This window comes from Chrysemys picta, chromosome 2, assembly GCF_011386835.1.
Source record: "Chrysemys picta bellii isolate R12L10 chromosome 2, ASM1138683v2, whole genome shotgun sequence".
Taxonomy (NCBI): Eukaryota; Metazoa; Chordata; order Testudines; family Emydidae; genus Chrysemys; species Chrysemys picta.
The window spans coordinates 90843615-90863742 of record NC_088792.1 but is presented as its reverse complement, the minus strand read 5'-3'; the positions used below and the strand labels follow the sequence as shown (position 1 = coordinate 90863742).

The 20128-nt window shown below is 42.5% G+C and overlaps 1 protein-coding gene across 4 annotated transcripts in view; it reads right to left on the bottom strand.

The window, feature by feature from the left end:
- PPP1R17 (protein phosphatase 1 regulatory subunit 17) overlaps positions 1-20128 on the bottom strand; it is a 45606-nt gene that overhangs the window by 8390 nt on the left and 17088 nt on the right. For 2 of the 4 annotated variants that reach the window (XM_065583730.1, XM_024107807.3), the window contains exons 2-5: positions 16406-16555; positions 7545-7647; positions 5421-5573; positions 4764-4925 (exon numbers count right to left, since the gene is read on the bottom strand). In XM_065583730.1, coding sequence (XP_065439802.1) covers positions 4764-4925; positions 5421-5573; positions 7545-7626 — 397 coding nt within the window. In that variant the 5' untranslated portion in view covers positions 7627-7647; positions 16406-16555. Of the gene's footprint in view, positions 1-4763; positions 4926-5420; positions 5574-7544; positions 7648-7830; positions 7985-16405; positions 16556-16709; positions 16834-20128 lie in introns of those variants that run through there. The other 2 variants (XM_024107808.3, XM_024107810.3) reach the window with 2 other exon arrangements.

Sequence of the window (20128 nt, the reverse complement as noted above, 5' to 3'; positions counted from 1 at the left end):
TAGCTGAGTGAATGGCAGGTTTGAGCCTTGAGCAGAAGCAGCCAAACTGAGGGCTGCCATGAACCTCTGAGGAGAGCTAATCCGCCAAAAAGTGCAGGACCCACCAAGGCAGAAGAGGAACTTTTTGTCACATGACCCAGCACATGTTTGTTTCAAGAACACTTTCACTGCAGATTTGACAAAACACAAAGAAGGTACCGATGTGAAATTTCTAAAGATAGATACAGCACTCCGCCCAAGATTTAAGAATCTGAAATGACTTCCAAAATCTGAGAGGGACAAGGTATGGAGCATGCTTTCAGAAGTCTTAAAAGAGCAACACTCAGATGCGGAAACTACAGAACCTGAACCACCAAAAAAGAAAATCAATCTTCTGCTGGTGGCATCTGACTCAGATGATGAAAATGAACATCCATCGGTCCGTTCTGCTTTGGATTCTTATCAAGCAGAACCCATCATCAGCATGGACGCATGTATTCTGGAATGGTGGTTGAAGCATCAAGGGATACATGAATCTTTAGCACATCTGGCACATAAATATCTTGCGATGCCAGTGCCATGCAAATGCCTGTTCTCACTTTCAGGTGACATTGTAAAAAAAGAAGCAGGCAGCATTATCTCCTGAAAATGTAAACAAGCTTGTTCGTCTGAGCAATTGTCTGAACATGAAGTAGGACTGAGTGGACATGTAGGCTCTAAAGTTTTACATTTTTATTTTTGAATGCAGTTTTTTTGTACATAATTCTACATTTATAAGTTCAACTTTCATGATAAAGAGATTGAACTACAGTACTTGTAATAAGGGAATTGAAAAATACTATTTCTTGTTTTTTTTACAGTGCAAATATTTGTAATCAAAAATACATCTAAAGTACATTTTGTATTCTGTGTTGTAACTGAAATCAAACATCCAAAAATATTTAAATAAATGGTATTCTATTGTTTAACAGTGTGATTAATTTTTTAATCACATGATTAATCGTGATTACTTTTTTTAATCACGTGACAGTCCTACTTGATATTTAACATTTGAAAATGAAGCAGCTGCAATTGGAAATATATCACGTAGGCCCAGATCCTCAAAGGTATTTAGGTGCCTCTAATGATTCCAATATTTACTTAAAATTGATTTCCCCCAACCTCCCAGGCATGTTAACTAAAGTATTTGAATGAAAGGAAGACAAAATTGCTTGCAAACGCAGTACAAGCAAATCTGTTTGAAAATTCAAATTTAAGCCTTGATCCTGCAAGTAAGTCAACACTAGATTGTAATGGGGTGGCACAGGTGCTAAGGTCTGATTGTGCAGAGCAATTTGTAGGATATTGGTGGATTCATTTTTTCCAGTACTTGCCAAACTCTATGACCTAATCCTCCAAACAGTCTCAACCTTACTCACATGAGCAGATGCCCTGAATTACCAGGGACCCTTCGGAAGGGCCAGATTTACAAAGATATTTAAGCACCTAAAGAGGCAGATAGTTGCCTACTGGGATTTTCAAAAGCAACCTAAGCCCCATTGATTTGAATAGGAGTTTGTGACCCAAGAACCTCGAGATGGCAACTGGCAGAGGGTACAGGGTTATATAAGGGTATAGGGGTCCCTTGGGTTCACCAAAAGAATGCCATGTAAGTTTTCTAATGAAAGCCTGTGTCACACTGCTCATCATGACCATATATACGTATGGATGTTGAGTAAGGAGTTGTGTGTATATATACTGAAAATTATGTCGTTATGGACTGTAACTAGGGACTGGTCAGCAGAAAGGGAAAACCACATTTTCTTTCAGGCAAGAAATGGTTATCTGTCTGTCTTGTTTACATGTAAATTACGTATTTTATGGTTCACAATGGGCCTCCACCTATAGTCTGAGCCGAATGCTAATGGAGGATTGAGAAATCTTCAAAGAGAAGAAATTTACAGAAAGAAGTGAACCAGTAGGGGAGAGCCCTGTTTAAAGTAAGGACAATTAACTTTCAGGGGTATAAGGAGATGCACCCTCATTCCTTCAATCTGTGAGGACAATATGCCAGTGGGCTTGATCTGATAAGAAGTCGTCTTAGCCAAACTGGAGAAAACCCTGGGGAAAGAACTTGGGGTAAGCTATCCTTAGGATATGGAGGAATACTTTGTTAGTTAAGTTTAGTCTCTAGAATGCATGTTATTATTTTGTTTTATCTGTAACCATTTGTTTCCCATATTCTCACTCAGGGCCGGCTCCAGGGTTTTGGCCGCCCCAAGCAGCCAAAACAAAACAAACAAAAAAAAAGCCGTGATCGCGATCTAAAAAAAGCTGCGATCGCGATCTGCGGCGGCAATTTGGCGAGAGGTCCTTCACTCCCAGGCTGAGTGAGGAACCATCCGCCGAATTGCCGCTGAATACCTGGACCTGCCGCCCCTCTCCAGAGCGGCCGCCCCAAGCACCTGCTTGAGAAGCTGGTGCCTGGAGCCGGCCCTTTTCTCACTCTCTATCACTTGAATCTCTGTTCTTTGATAAGATTAGTGGGAACAAGAATAAATTTATTATCTATCTATCTAAATGCTATGTGTTAAGTAAAGCAGGGACTCTGAGCAGATGCTTACAAGATGGTGTGTGCTATTCCTTTGGGAACAGCAGATCTCGTTCTGTGTGTGTTCAAAGGAATAGGGCATGCTTGCAGTACTCTGGGATTGGTGTGTGCCTATCACTGCTTATACAGAAAGTGAGACCTGCGGAGGCCTGGAAAGAAGCGATTGTGCTGCCAGAGCTGGTGGTTTCAGGGAGCTGACCCACAGCAGGTACAGACAAGACTTCCTCAGGCAAAAGGCTGGTGGTGGTAAGGTACCTCCCAAGCTTGGGTGCCCCTGGGAAGCATCACACATTTAGGTGCCTAACCTGTTTAGACAATTCTGTAAATTCCAGGTGATGCCTATCTGTAACTTTAGGCATTGAGATACCATTGGAAATCTGGCCTCAAAGGACTTACATTTCCTCAGGTCTATTTTTAGTTGTTTGGATTTTTTTCCCCATCAGTCTGGTGGAAATATTTCTAAGGTGCCTCTTAGCATTGTCCCCCTCTATAATTTTCTTTCCTTTGGTTTCTCTCTCTCTCTCTCTCTCTCTGTGCCAACTGTTTCTAAATGTAAGCATGCACTTAAATGCTTTGCTGAATCAGGTCCTTAGGCCTTTTCTTTTCTAGTGCACCTTACTATCTAGTAAGTGTCCCTCTCCAGTGGTATCTTACTTTATGAACCATTTAACACTAGATTTGGAGCTGTCCCTCCCTCCCCCGTGATTTGGAAACAGCTGAGACATTGCTTCTTCTGACTGGCAATAGCTCACTCCTCCCTGAACAGTAGTAATATTTGACGCTGATATGGCACTTTACATCTTCAAAGCACTGTGCAAACATTAGCTAATTAAGGCTAACAACACATTTGTGGTGTAGGGAAAGTAAGAAGCCGTGTCTTTTTTGCAGATAGGAAAACTAAAAAACAAAGTAATTAAGGGCACAATGTTCAAATTTGGGTGGCTGAGTCCATATGGATACCCAAGCTAGTTAGCTGCTCCATAGCCTCTCCAGTTGTACCACCGCCACAAAAAGGCCCTGAAGCCATTGTTGTCTGGATGGCCACCACTGCCGGATCACCTCAATGTATATCATGATCTTCCAGTGAGATAGTTGCATATGCTCGTTATGCCCCTGCAGCTGGATTAGGGGGCATCGCTGGGGCCTTCTGACAGTCCCTCACTGCTGTTACGGATGCTTGGAACCATTGGGGGCTGGCTATAATTTGAACCCCTTTTCTCCTCCCTCAATCCTGCAGCACGGCAGCAGAGGGGCCACAAGAGCCCTTCCTGAAATGTGCTTGGCCACAGTGAGGGATCAGGACCTAAAATTCACTCAGGACTATAGGTGCTCAGCACAACCAATAATCATGCCATGCTTTAATTAGATGCCTAGAGATGGATTCAACTGCCTAATTTTAGGCACCCAAATTTTGGTCTAAGTGACTTTCCCAAGGCCACACTGTAAGTCAGTGGCAGAGCCAGGATAACAAGCCAGGTGTTCTTGCCTCTTTATACATTAAACCATGCTGCCTCCTGCCTTCAGCTTTCACCATTTGCTACATGGGTGAGAAGTGAGGAGAAGACTGATTGGATACATTTAAACTGATAACAAAATTCTGGTCCCAACAAAAACTGGAGGATTCGTTTATTGATAGGTGACCCTCCAGGGGCTTGGATGAGTTCAAATACTCACCTTTGCCATTAGTATGTATTATTTGTATTATGCCAGCATTAGGGGGCTCCAGCCATGGACCAGGACCCCATCATGTTTAGAGCTATACAAACCCACAACCAAGAAACTGCTCCTGCCCCAAAAGAGCTTACAGTCTAAGTGGTCAAATTCAAGTCAAATTGTGGGCAAAGATTTGGGTCCGTTCTTTTTTTAATTTGAACTCTGAACTCATTCTTAGTTCTCAGCAAGGGTAAGTCAAAAGAGATCTCCCTTTCCCAATTTCTTTCAGATTGTAAGCTCTTCAGAACAGGGACTGAATCCTATCTTTGTACAGAACCTAGCATATTTTGGTCACTACTGCACCACAAATAATAACAATAATTCCAATTGGGAATAAGAAAAATAAGTAGATCAAAGTAGGCATGATTAGACAAGTTAAGCAGAGTGGGCAGATAAATGGTGTCCCGTACATTTCCAGAGGGTGTTCCTAAACTAACTGCCCTTTACTTTTTACGTTTGAAAGCTGTGCTAATGCTCTTACCTGGTATAAGGGGTGGGATGTGTATTGCAGGTGTATCTTTTCTCCTGGGTTTTTTCTGTTCCTGATCAGTGAGCTGAGAGACTGAACTCACTTTACCCTTCTGTGGGTTTTCGGTGATATCACACCTTTTAATTAAATGTTCTGAAAAGTCTGAGAGGATGCCTGCAGAGAACGACACACAATAAATATTACTTAAATCTCATCTACATTGATAAAAATTGCACCCATCTAACTTAATATACTTAGGGTATGCTTACATTACAGTGGCACAACTATGGTGCTGGAGCTGGGCCACTGTAGTGCTGTAGTGTAGACACTTGCTACACTGAGGGAAGGGTATTTTCCATCAATGTAGTTAATCCATCTCCTCAAGGGGCGGTAGCTAGGTTGATGGAAGAATTCTTCTGTCAACCTAACTGTGTGTACACACCATGGGGCTTTAGTCGGCTTAACTATGTGTCTCAGGGGTGTGAATTTTTCATACATTTCAACACTGAGTGCTTTTGAGAATCCTATTCTCCCTCCCTGCCATAAGTAGGCACACACAGATGTAGGAAAATTGAGGACAGTAATATTTTTATTCAATTCCTAGTGAATACAAGTAAACCAGGAAACATCAGAAGTTTGTCAGATTTCAATATTACTAAGTTGTGTTACCTGGTATAGGTGGTGGGGTGTGTAAGGCAGGTGTATCCTTTCTCCTTGGCTTTTTCTGTTCCAGCTCACTGTTCTGGGAAGCCTGGATATTTTTACCCTTTCTTGGTTTCTTTTTTAGGTCACAATTCTTAATGAACTGTTCTGAAAGGTCATCTGCATGGAAAAAATAAAGAATACCTCGCTAATAGAAAATAATGAATCACAGAATTTAAAAAAGGGCTCACTTTAATAACAATACTTACACCGTAGCTGGTTAAAACACAAAGTAAATTCACCTCTGCACAGAAGGCCATCACAAGCAGGGCCGGCTCCAGGGTTTTTGCCGCCCCAAGCGGCAGGGAAAAAGAAAAAAAAGCCGTGATCGCGATCCGCTTTCTTCTTCGGCGGCAAGTCCTTCCCTCCGAGAGGGACCGAGGGACCCGCTGCCGAATTGCCGCTGAAGAGCCGGACGTGCCGCCCCTTCCCCTTGGCCACCCCAAGCACCTGCTTGCTGCGCTGGTGCCTGGAGCCGGCCCTGATCACAAGGGCCTTAATACCACTAAAAACGGGGAATAAGTGAGAATTAAGTACCTTATGCTGGCCTTAGAGAATTAAACCTCACAGTGAAGAAGGGAAGAATTATACCCATATTATAGATAGGGTGACACAGACGTTAAGGCTAATATTTTCAATCTTAGATGCCATATTTAGACACCTAAATAATAGGACTAATTTTAAGAGGTCCTCTCTACCCACAGCTCCTATTTACTTTGGTGGAGTTACTCTGGATTTGCACCAGTGTATATTGAAGCAGGACTTGACTCATTAGATAGTCTGGGTACATTCTAGACAATTACCCAAATTTCTGGATGCTTAATCAAGCTGAACAAATTGAGTCTCTTGAGGTTGACCCATCACTAATAGCACACAAACCAGAGGTTTGGTTTTTAAATTTGGCTTTGGTTGGATTTGTCAGCTTTGCTTTTCAGTTAGAAACTTTGCTTAACAAAAGGGGCCTGATTCTGATTTCACGTCCTAGATTTCACACCATCATACTTCCATGGACTAGTGAAAGTAAGGATGAATGACTTCACAATTAAGGCACTGCACTGGTACTCAGCAGTTTTGGATTTCAATGCTCAGCTGTGCCACAGACTTCCCATGTGATCTTGTGTAAAATCATTTATTCCTGTGTGCCTCGGTTCCACACCTGTAAAATTGGGATAATAGTTCTTCCTTTCTCACATCTTTTGTCTGTTTTGTCTATTTAGATGATAAGTTCTTCAGAAGAGAGACATTTTTTATTTTGTTTCTACATAGCTCCTATCATAAAAGAGCCCTGACCTGGGTTGTGCTTCCAGGGTGAAATCACACTCAGACATCTTGATTGTGTGTGAGTAAAGCAGGCTTGCAAAATTCTACTTGCTTGGGACAAATAAAATAGCATTTGTATTTCATTATTACCATCAGTGTACGGGTAGTCAAGTAGATTTTTGTGCCTGGGTTAGCAAATCTTCATGACAATTTTGGAAGGCTGGAATAAAGTAATGACATGTGAAGCAAAGGCGAATATGCAAAATGCAAAAATATGCAAAAGTCACATCTATCAAAGTCTTGAAAGCCTCATATTTAGAAATGTTTATGAGCAGAGATGCCTCTGGTACTCCAAGTGCAAAAGTTATGTAAAAAGTCAGCTCCAGAAAGGACACAGATTGACAATAAAGGGGAAAAAAAATAAAATTCTGTCCAAATATAGGCTAAAGGAATATTTGAAATCTTTTACTGAAATTGCACATAGAAAGTGGGTGTAGTGAAGGCTCAGATATATCTTAGCTTCCAGTTTATTATTGTATAATCGATAAAAGCGCTTCTCTTTCTCTGTCACGAAAAAGAACAATGACTCTTTCTCCTTTCCTCTCTTTAATTAATTTCCTTCTAGAGCTTCAGCTAATATTTATATGCAGGAAAGACACCCTTTGCCTGTCCATCTGGCAGCAGATGTGTTACCAGAAGGCATAGTCTATCGGGTTTCACGAGGGCTCAGTTATACCTCTTGGAAAGAAAAGGCCAGTGGACAGTACTTAATGATGTAAAGAAGACATCTCTCTAATTACAAGTCACTGACATCACCATAATAACACTTACCTAAACGGTTGCAGTGTGAGTCTCGCTTGTCCAATCTGTCTTCTGGGATATCAAGTGGTTGCACACACTCTGTTGACATCATTGAAAAGGTTTTCTCTTGAAGCTACAACAACAAAAAGAAGCATACCATAAAACAGATATACACCTCTACCCTGATATAACGCGGCCCGATATAACACGAATTTGGATATAACGTGGTAAAACAGTGCTCCGGGGGGGGGGGGGGGGGGGGGGGGGGCTACGCACTCCGGTGGATCAAAGCAAGTTTGAAATAACGCGGTTTCACCTATAAGGCGGTAAGATTTTTTGACTCCCGAGGTTATATTCTGTGCCAATCAGCTCCTTCCATCCAGCCCTGGGAAGTTCCTGTTTTCAAAGTGATTTTTGCCAGACAGCCACTGCTGGCCTGGCTGATCTTGGAGCGCTTGTGAGCTGTATGGGCTTACTGCCTTCTGACCCCCCCGCCCCCCACTCCCACTGATGAATGCAAAACTGCAGATTCTAAAGCAACATCTGCCAGCCTCAAAAAGAGCAGGCCAGATGGGAGGGGTTTTAACAATTAGTTTTGAAGGAATCTATTTAAAGGGACACAGTCCACTTGAAATCTAATTGTAACTTAAAAGTAGTTCCAGGTTCTATACCAGTCTCTGAGTCCCCCTGATATTTGTTGTTTGTGTTAGTGTTAATGCTATTTATTCATTTATTCATTTAGAGCAGTGGTTCTCAACCGGCGGTACGTGTACCAGTGTTCCATCTAATTTTTCTCATCCATGTGTGGAATTAATTTTGTTATGTGCACCAATATAGAGGTTGTGTGTGGTGGGGCTGGCGATGAGGGGTTCAGGGTGCAGGAGGGGGCTCAGGGCTGGGGCAAAGGGTTGGGGTGCAGGGGGGTGAGGGCTCTGAGGTGGGGCCGGGGAGAGGGCTTTGGGGTGCAGGCTGCCAGGGGCTGCGGTGGGAAGAGAGGATTCCCCCCAGTCCTCTCTCCCCGCAACAGCACCTGGGCTGGGGGAGAGGCATCTCTCTCTGCCGCAGCAGCCTTGGGGCGGGGATGCCTCTCCCTGGCCACATCAGCTCTGGGGCTGGGGCCGGGGGAAAGGCATCTTGCCTCTCTGCAGCCCCAGGCTGGGGGTGGGGGGGAAGAGGCCTCTCTCCTCGCTGTGCTGCAGCCCCGGGGCTGGGGGAATTGTCGCAGCCCTGCATGCCCCAAGCTCCCACATCACCACCCCCAACCTCACCCCACGCCCGAGTGCAGTGTGCACGCCTGCACGGCCCTTGGTGGCCTCCTGCGCAGCTGTGCAGGCGTTCACCTTAGAGGGAACCTAGATGTGTATCACTGGGGGTACACAGGGGTCTTCCAGGGGGTACATCAACTCATCTAGATATTTGCCTTGTTTTATAACAGGCTACATAAAAAGCACTAGTGAAGTCAGTAAAAACTAAAATTTCATACAGACAATGACTTGTTTATACTGCTCTATATACTATACACTGAAATGTAAGCACAATATTTATATTCCAATTGATTTATTTTATAATTCTATGGTAAAAATGAGAACGTAAGCAATTTTTCAGTAATAGTGTGCTGTGATACTTTGTATTTTTATGTCTGATTTTGTACGCAAGTAGTTTTTAAGTGAGGTGAAACTTGGGGGTATGGAAGACAAATCAGACTCCTGAAAGGGGTACAGTAGTCTGGAAAGGTTGAGAGCTACTAATTTAGAGTCCTCGCTCAAGGACCAGAGCACCACTGTGGTAGACACTGTAAATACATACTAATATTTTTTTTTGGGGGGGGGGGGGGGAGTGGTTTTACAACAACAGTTTCCTGTTTTTACAAATGATTTTTTCATTCATGTTGCTGCAACAGATCCACACTGACAGGGAAAACTGACTAACAAATGGATTGTACAGGGGGAAACAGTGAAACTGACCATAGAGCAGGAAGTGCTGTCAAATGAATAAATTAAGCACACTGGAAAAATAAAGGAAAAACTTTTTTTTTTTTTGGTTGCTTCTCTAATCCCTTTCAGCTATAGTCATTTTAGGTGGTGTTTGTAACAACAATAAAAATGTAGAAAGAAGTGTGACAGTTTCAAATTAATGGTGGGCCATTAACTTTTGGTAGGACAGAACTGGAAAACTGGAAACCATACGTAATGATGAGTAAAATCTACGAGGAGTCCTTGTGGCACCTTAGAGACTAACAAATTTATTTGGGCATAAGCGTTCGTGGGCTAGAACCCACTTCATCAGATGCATGAAGTGAAAAATACAGGAGCAGGTATAAATACATGAAAGGATGGGGGTTTCTTTACCAAGTGTGAGGTCAGTCTAACAAGATAAACTGGCTTAATTTGCAAACTGGATACCATCAGATTAGGCCTGAATAAAGACTGGGAGTGGTTGGGTCATTACAAAACCTAAACTTAATTTCCCCAATACTAATTCTACCTACGGTTACTCACACCTTCTTGTCAACTGTCTGTAATGGGCCACTCTCTTACCACTTCAAAAGTTATTTTTCCTCTCTTGGTATCCTGCTGTTAATTGATTTATCTCAGAGTACTGTGGCATCTTATAGACTAACAGACGTATTGGAGCATGAGCTTTCGTGGGTGAATACCCACTTCGTTGGAGGTAAAGGGTTGTGTGGCTACTAGTGATGAGGTTGACCCTTCAAGCTTTTGAGGTTTGCCCACTGCTAGTCTCAGTTTTAGAAAGCTGCAAAACCTTCGCAGGCTGCTTTGAAATGTAAATTTTTTCAAAGCATCTAGGTGCAATGGGATTTAGAACAGAAAGTCACGCACAGTTTATCGACACATAACTGAAGAATTCTAAATGTGCTTTCACAAAGCAATAAAATAAAATCCTGACACCCAAGAAGTGAATTATTGAATAAATGTTCAAAAATTCTAGAAGAGAAAAATGTGAAGATAATTAATACAAATCACTAATTTCCTCTTTGAAATGGAAGCACATATTTTCTTGAACTCATATTTTAGATTCTTGAATGCATCTCTTTTTCAGCTGGACTACATGCTACGACATTCTGCATTCTCTGCTCGACATCAGTCACCTTTTAAGGAAATTATTGTACATGATGGATTAAGATAGATACATATGTAGAGAGAATAATTCATCCTTTGTGCAACTCCAGTGATTTCAGCAGAGTTATAGGAGGGATTAATCTGGGCCAGCGCGAGACATTTTCTGTATGAATGCAGAGTTTTGCATCAGAATTAGGACTGTGCAAGAATTTAGACTGAGTTTTGGGTTGGAAGGGTTACCTAGATTCTCATTCCTTAGGTTAGCAAAGGCTGAGACCAGGTGGGGTGGGGGGTGGGGAGTGTTAACAAGTGCTCTCTTTTAGCTATTAATGAGTTCAAGTTTTGGAGCAGGTTGGCTATGTGTTGCTAGTTGTGAAAGCACATGGCATAAAATTTTAATGACCGTCCTTATGGATGGGGAGGATTGGGGAATGGCCGGATAGGCTGAAAAAAACAGTGACTCTGGGTAGATTACTAAAAGCCATCCAGTTCCTCTTGGGATTAGCTCACTTGCTGAGTCATGGCCATATGATAATTAGAATCCTTTGGGCCGTCATATGTTCAGGGGATGGAAAGGCAGATGAAGAATACCTGGAACGTCTCACCCGCTAACACCTCCTTCGATGTCAGTAAATTGCTAAATGGTCCAAGGCGAACACAGCAAAAATGAGGCAATCCTTTTGACCAGGAATTTGACTCACTGGACGACTTTATTAAAACACCTTAAAGTACATATACAGATGTTCCAGGTGCATTCTTTTACCACAAAGAAAACATCTACACTTTCTACAAAAAAGCCTACCTTCCTGGCAGTAAGTGATTACTTTAATTGCCAAAATTGAAAGGTTTTAATGCTAGACAGTAACTCCTCACTTAGTCATCCCAGTTAACGTTGTTTCGTTGCTGAACAATTAGAGAACATGCTTGTTTAAAGTTGCACAATGCTCCATTATAACTTCGTTTGGCAGCCGCCTACTTTCTCCACTGCTTGCAGGAAGAGCAGCCCATTGGAACTAGCTGGTGAGGACTTGGAACCAGGGTGGGCCGGCAGCCCCCCATCAGCTCCTTTAAGTTCCCTGTCTGGCAGCCGCCCAGCAGGCTATCAATTGTTGGGCAGTTCAGCTGTCCTTCCCTCCACTGCCGTGTGCTGCTCCTGCCCTCTGCCTTGGAGCTGCTCCCAGGAGCCAACTGCTTGCTGTGCATTGCTGTGCTAATGTCAGGGTGTTCCCCTCCCCCTCCCCACTTCTGCCCCTCCCCGCTCCTTTACCCCATCTCCATAGAGCTCAGGATAGGGCTCAGGATGGAGGGAGCTTGCTGGAAGCAGCTGCTGTCTCAACTTGCTGATCTACTTAAAAAGGCAATGTACTTAGAGTGAGGTCAGCGTACTTAAAGGGGCAATGTGCGTCTCTCACACACATGGTATGTGTCTCTGTCTCTCTCTGCCATGCTGTCTCCCCACCCTCAATTCGTGCTGTCTTGTAGCATGTGAGGCTACATTAACAACAATGTGTTAACCCTTGAGGGCTCAGCCGAGTGCCAGTTTGTGATTTAGCAGTAAGGCATTCCCTGGGAAATATCCCACCCTCTGACTTCACCACCTCAACCAAGCTTCACAATCATCATTGCTGTGTACAATATTAAATTGTTTGTTTAAGACTTATACTGTGTATATGTGTATGTGTGTGTGTGTATATAGTCTTTTGTCTGGCGAAAAAAATTTCCCTGGAGCCTAACCCCATCTCCCCCCCACACACACTTACATTATTCTTATGGAGAAATTAGATTCACTTAACATTGTTTTGCTTAAAGTAGCATTTTTCAGGAACATAACTACAATGTTAAGTGAGGAGTTCCTGTATTGAAAATTACCTTCCACTGAAGTTTAATCCAGTTTTCAATTAGATAAGCGTATTTTACATAGACGGGGCAAAGCAAGCAGTTTTTTAAATCTAGATTTGGTTTAGCTCAGCTTTTAACTTTAGGTCATAGAAAGGCTAGGGTTTAGGGTTAGATTCAAGAGTGCTGTTCTCACAGATTTCTGCCCAAATAGATGGAAATCTTGTGAAATCAACTGTTCCTGTGAAATGTTAACACTCCTGGACTGAAATCTCATGAGAAAAACCTGTCTGTGTGAGATTTTCATCACATTTGAAACAAAATAAAAACAAAATAGGCCTTGGTCACATTTTGATTCTGACGTGGGACTAAAACTGTAGGGCTAGCTTTGGATTCATGGAGGGGATGAGGGGGTGTGTCAAATATGAATGGCTCTTTAAATGGAATTTGAAGGTTTGGGGATTTGAGGTTTTATTACTAGCCTATCGCTGCTTTTATTAACGGTATAAGTGTCACCGCACAAAGAAACCTAAAAGTGCACCTGTACCTCTCAATCAATAATAGACAAATGCGCTGCAACAGCAGTTACCTTGCAAAATAAGTATAACTAGGTCATTTGGGGCCTGGCTTTTAAAGACAGCCATGCATGATTGCATGTGCCCAGTTGCCTTGCCCATCTGCCTGACTGTACAAACAAAGTACTGTTTGTGCACAGAGGTGTCCATCTAAGTGGAAAACGTGCATGCTGAATTCTGCTATTTTTATGTTTCAGTGCACAGCCCATTGTTGAAAATCATGCCCTACAGTTCCATCCAAATGACATCTGCTTAAAACTGGCTGAGACTTTCTTTTACTATAACTGCATGAAGATTAAAAAGTTGCATAAGTAATAAATGACTGTTTAGATGTCAGATGATACACCAGCAGGGCTATTCTTAGCTTCTGTTAACATTAACAGCAATTGCAACCATAGTCACAAAGTGAACTCCTGCTGAAATTGTAGATGACAATAGACCATGTTTCACATTAAGGGGGGTGATTTATTACAAATTTCTATTGCAAGTTTTCCATGTATAGTGTAGATTTATAAAATGTATGTTGAACCCTTGCAAGCTTTACCCAAGGTGCGCCTTCTAATGGCTCAGTAGTGCACACATCTCTCATGCTAGCCCCTGGATGTTCTATTCACCCAGAGGGTCATCTGAGCCCTTAAGCAATGTGGTCACCAAGGAAAAATAAGAGCAACCCCCCAGCATGTAATCTATGAGTCATCGTTGAAGAGACCTTTGAAACATTGGCATGGATGGTGCATAAATAACAGCTGTTGAGAAGACTCTTTTGTGGTAAGTAATGCAGGTTTAATATGAATATTTATTCTGCTAGTTAATAAAAATATTACCATAGAAACAGTTATAATGCAAGGTACTTACACTTCCCCTGGACCCAGTGCACTTAATTAAAAATATACACTTGCCAATAATTAACGTGAACTTTTGTATAGTGTTTGAAAAGGAAAATGCTATTGACTAATAACCCAAAATATTTTTCTTGCAGTTTTAATTATAATGTTCTGAGACAAGGACAGGGACTGCTTGTTGAAAGGGCTGTGTGCCGATTATTTTCTTGTTTGTTTTTTCCCTTCTTAGCAATCAAATTTCGATGAAAAGAAAAACAGGGTATGAGAGATTAAAGGCCTGGCCCCCTCAGGGGAACAGTGCCTTCAAGCCCAATCCTGCTTCCACTGAAGCCAATGGAAAAATCTTCACTGACTTTAATGGGAGCAGAATCAGATCCTCTTATTTTGATAGGACTGTTTGTGTGAGTAAGGGCTGCCAGCTAGGGCCTTATATTTGGAGGTGGGATTGCGAATGTGTTTGTATGCATGTAAGTAAGCAATGCTTTTCTAGCTGCTATTGATGCACTATAGAGCTGCAAGTGGTAACTATGAATATTTGATAGGGTGTTGCCCAATGGACATATAAGCGAAGGGCTGCACTGTCCCATTGGCAGGACATGAATCAGACTGTGGGCAAGGTCTGCACTTAATAGGCTGCATCGGTGCAGCTGCGCTGTGCTGCTTAAGTGAAGATGCTCCTACGCTGATGGGAGAGCTTCTCCTGTTGGCATACTTAGGGCTAGTCTACACTAGACTCACTGCAGCGGCACAGCTGTACCAATGTAGCTGTAGTGCTGCTAGTGCAGACACTCTATCCTGATGGAGAGAACTCTCCCATCAGCAAAAATTACTCCGCCTCCCCAAGCGGCGGTAGCTATGTCAGTGAGAGAGCTTCTCCCACCGACCTAGCGCTGTCCTCACTAGCGCTTACTTCGGTGTAACTTACGTCACTCAGGAGGATGGCTAGTCTGTGCAAGCCCTATTCCACCGCCCTGAGAGGCGGTAGCTACTTCAATGGGAGAAGCCTTCCCACTGTCGCTCGTGGTGTGTGGATTTTTCTGTAGCGTAGACCTGGCCTGTGACTTCGAGAATCACACGCTGGTGCTTTTTCACACCAAGGGGGAAATAAGCGGTGCCAGCCTTTTTGCTAGTGCTTCACCTCTGTCGACTCCGAGGTGCTGGCATCTGCATGAAGGGGTGGTGTAGGCAGGCTTCCAACCCCTGCCTGCCTGTAGCGCATACGGGAGAGTGGGGAATCACCGTAGTCCCCTCTATGGGAAAGCAAGAGACCTTATGATTGAACCCTAAAAAAGAGCCAGAGACTCAGTTCATTCCTGTTTTGCACCTAGTGCAGCCATTTATATCTGTGCAAAGTGGGTGTAAAATGCGACCATTCCAGTACAAGAGTGTTTTACACCTACTACGCACTCACTTCGCACAGCTGAAAATGACTATTCCAGGAGCAGGGCAGCGGAGAATGGTCCATTCTCCTCTGATCAGAAGTCAAGATTTGATTTCGTTAGAGAGTGTGCTCTTTCTTCTATACCCCGATTATATTCTGCCACCCGCACAAATAAGTCCTCTGGTAGATTTTTGAATTAAGCACATTAAGATTAGAAAATGTATGTCATACACAAGGAGACTGACTATTTTTTGTCAAGAGGTCTCAAAATGAAATTCTTCACTGGCAGTTTGATTACTGTGGTTTTATACCACCTCATCAGAGTAACTTGCCTCGACTTGAGCCCTGATAACATTATACAAAGTTTCTACTCCAGGGTTAAAAGTTTCATTTGACACTAGGTTGTTGTTTCCAAAAATTCCCACCAACGTGGTCTGAATTTGTTTTTATAAAGCAGCCTTAAAATGTACCATCTCTACGATACATAATACTGCATGTGTTTAAAATCCGGACTGTGCATTCTTTGTCCACCCAAACCTCTGACAAATAACTCTGTGTGTTGCACCTAGCCCACAAAATTGATTTTGAACAGTCTGCCAAGTCCATGGAGAGAGACTCACACGGGGATTTGGATCAGGCCCTGTAGTAGCAGCAGCTAAACTTGAATCAATGGATCAAAAGCAGAATAAAATGTCTGAGTTTCTGACAAAAAAAGTTGCTATACTTGGAGATGATTAAATATGCAAAACCGTGCCTAATTAATTCCTCTAGGAGCAAAACATACCCTACACATGTCATTTCTTTTTAGTTGGATAAAATCCTAATAATCTTTCATATTCTGTCAATTTGCACAATTTGTCCATGAAATAACGCTGCAATTAAAATAAAGTGACACATTTGTCTTTATAGCACTTCATCCGCCATCCCAGCGTTCCCATTCACAGCTCAGTCCACCTCCAACTTTCACCATATGGTATCATATGTTTACTTCTTCCAAATCTATCCTGTGGAGTACTTGGAGTTCCGAACTTTACTGCAAGCTCAGCATTGGTATAGATAATAGTCTACAGAAGTGCAACTAGAAAATATCAAATGACTGCAACTAACTTGGTCCTGGTGACTGCAAAAAAATTGTTACTCAAGCAAAGGTAAAGTGCATGTGTGCAGACGTACTTACCGACCGGTGAAAGGCTCTGGGATGGGTGTGATACAAGGTCAGCACTCACTGAAGCAGGAACGTTCTTTGCTGCTGCCGTGTGCTCCTGCACTCCTTATCTAGGGAGCAGCAGTGGCTGTTGCTATGGTAATACTTTGTTTCAAGAGTACTCTGGGGAGGAAAAAAAAGAATAACCTTTAGCCTGTGCACTTAACAGATTTTTGATGATGTGATGGTTGCAGCTTTTTTTTTTTTAATTGGAATGAAGGAAAAAAATAAATTCTACAGAAATTAAAAAAAAAACAAACGTTTAAGATTAAACAACCTTTTATACCAGAGATCAAAGGAAATGATCCACACATTTTGATGGTGGAATGAAAGGAATTAAACAGGGGATGGTAAATCTTAAAGTGTACCAACTGGAGATAAAAATCAGCTATGGCAAGAGTCAATTAGGATGCAGACAAGAGAGCGCTAGACTGTTTTTTGCTGTATACAGAGCTGTGCAGTGGATGAAAAAGGTGCGAGGAGGCAGGCCCATAAACATTAAGGTTTAGCTGAGGACTGTGGTGTTTGTGTGTGTATATGGCCTTGACTCATTACACAAGTTTGACACACTGATGTCATTTAGGGGGTCAGGCAGGGAATCTTCTGTGGCTGCTGTATACTTGCCAGCAGTGCCCAGTCTCTGCTATTTTAGCCCATTGCTTTAGATGGGACTGTTGTTTGGAAGGGGGAAAAATATATAAACATGTCTGATCTTTGCAAAATCAAGACAAAGCACTCTGCTCAGTTGACGGTATTATGAATCGCACCCTTTTTAGCATTCATCCCCATATGAAAAAGTCTTCTCCCAGCACCTTTCATTAAAACATTCTATAAAACTGTGACTGCTGACAGTTGGTTTGTCACACTCGGACTGCCATTCCCATGCTGTCACTATGGCATTGCAACATATGGTTTAAATTAGTCTTGTTTTCTTTCATACAATAGAAGGGGAGTGTGCCAAGGGACCAAACATATTCGGTGCTAGCTCCCAGTCCTGGGATTTGCTGAGCGTCCTCGTCGTCTGTGAAATTCAAGTCCAGTCCCGCAAGGAATGAGATTTCCTAGTGACTTCACTGGCTGAGATGGGCATTTATCCCAGGATGACGCAGGGTGAAAAATTTCAAAAGTGCCTAAGTGACTTAGGATCCCAAGTCCCATTTTTCAGAAGTGGGTTAGGCACTCGGGATCTTAAGTCTCACTGAAAGTTAATGGGACTTAAATGCCCAAGTCATTTCTGAAAATGGGACTTAAATTCTGAAGTAGAGCTTGTTGGGGATTTCTCAACTAAACATTTTTTGTCAAAAAATGTCAATTGGTCCAATCCAAAACTGTGTGCAGAAAGGGGTCCGTTTTGATGAATTTCCCATTTCAAATAAAAAAAAACGTTTCAAAATTTTTGAAACATCCTATTTGGACCTTTTCTGAATGAAAACAATTTCTATTTTTCATGTCAGAATGACATCATTTAAGTAAATTTATAGTTGTGTGTGTTTTAAAGGTCATAATTAAAATGAAACATTTTAATTGACCTGAAGTGACATTTTTATGGATTTTAGATTTTTTTCAAGATTTCAACTTTTTGTCTCAATTCAGGACAGGAAAATATTTGGAAAATCACAGCAATTCTTCCTGCCCAGGTCTGTGCCTAATTCATGTACATGCTTTTGAAAATGTTATCCAAAGCCCTTAACCAAGAGTTGTGGGTGCAAGAGTGGGAAAAGCCTATCAGCGTACTCACATTTGGTTAGAGCCTCAACTGGTGTAAATTGGCAGAGATGACATTACACCTGCTGAGAATCTGGCCTATTGTCTACCATAGAACTTTTACATGAGCAGGGTGTGATGGTTGATATCATGCGGTTATGATGAAAGTATTATGAAACTGTTGTACCATAAATGCCCCTCTGCATGTGTAGCCACCCTGAACAGACATGGCTTGTGACACGTCTCTGCCAGATCAAGTCAATTGTGAAGGACTATCAGCACATGAGTAAGTCTTATCTGGGGAGACCAAACGAGTAACTGCATCTTAGGGGAAACTAGTTTTACTTGACCTCTCTGAGGAGAGGGGGAAAGCAGAGAGCAGAAATTTACCAGGAACAGAACAAAAGCTGCTAGGTGACAAATTATGGGTTTAAATAAGGATTCATAGGGCGCAAGAAGAGAGATATTCAGAGAAAGTGCGGGAAGGAAGAAGGAAGGGCATAGATCAACCAAGAAGAATAGGGCAGGTGAGCTGTGGGAGGAGACTGTAGGTTTTGGAACTCAAGGCAAACTCTGCAGCAGAAGGACCTGGACGGCCCCAGAGGACACCTACCCCTGCCCAAAGAATGCCCTGCAGTAGTGAGGAAATGAAGATGGGGAAATGTGTGTAGAATTGATTATTTTTTTTATAGATCATGTGATTAAGTAAAGAGCAACAGCATGGTAGAATTCTATGCAGAGTGTCTGTGTGTGGTATATGCTACACCTACCATGTCACCCCTTGAAGAGGAAAACCAGAAAGCTCATATCTTTGATGGGATTCCCAGAGAGGGTGCATTCAAGCTAACAGGGAGTCTTGGTTCCAGGGCTTGAGCAGGGGAACATGAGATTTCAGCTCTCAGGAGGGAGTGATAGACAATGGATCAAGGATGTGCCTAGGGACCCCAAGACTGGGACAATGCCTGTACAGACTCTGGAGACTTCAGATATTCAGGGATCCAGAGGCTGGAGATACCACTTCAGCAATCTGGTGGGCTGCCCGCATGGGGATCTTGACCAGATCAGTGGCACAGTGGGAGCAGGATTTGGCACCCCCCAGATGCTACTCTCTTCAGTGCCTCCATGTTTCTTGTTACCTGCTGTGGAGAGCCATAAAGAGATTGAGACTCCTTCCAGTTCTGGAGAACTGTCTGACTGATTATTCTACAGGGAAAGATGGCCTGATAAATTTGCTGAATAAATGGTAAATCTGACCCTCCCCTTAATTAGCATGTGGACACTCCCATTGATGTCTGTGGAACTACTCATGGGCTTAAAGTTAAGCAGGTGCTTAACTATTTGCAATCGTGAGGCCTAAAAAGACAAGCACCTATGAGGGAAAAGGGAGTATGTAATAAACATTTATAATATATTTGCTATTTGATTTTGACTTGACTTGTAATTAAGGAGGAGATTTTCTAAGGCATACAGGGTCGTTAGGATTCTCACTCCCATTTACTTTCAAAGGGGATTGAGCACCTACCTGCTCTTTGTCCTTTTAAAATCTCCTCCTTTACAAAAAAAATTGACTACCTGCAACAGCCCCCAAAGCCAAACAACAATACATTGGCTGATTTATTGAAGGCATCCTGGTGCCAATGGAAGTGCTTGTCGTCTTCATAGTAGATAGATATTCTGGTTTTGTAATGTAAATTCACCTATCCCTTGAAAGTGCTGTCATATGTAAGGAATGGCCTGTTAATATATTGCCATTGACAGCAATTTGTAAAAAATTTTCTGACTATAACTTTGTTTGCAGTGAGCTAATTTTGAATCTGCTCCAGCCAGGGCCGGCTCCAGGGTTTTGGCCACCCCAAGCAGCCACAAAAAAACAAAAACAAACAAACAAAAAAAAGCCGCGATCGTGATCTGCGGCGGCAATTCGGCGGAAGGTCCTTCGCTCCTAGCAGGAGTGAGGGACCGTCCGCTGAATTGCCGCCGAATAGCTGGACG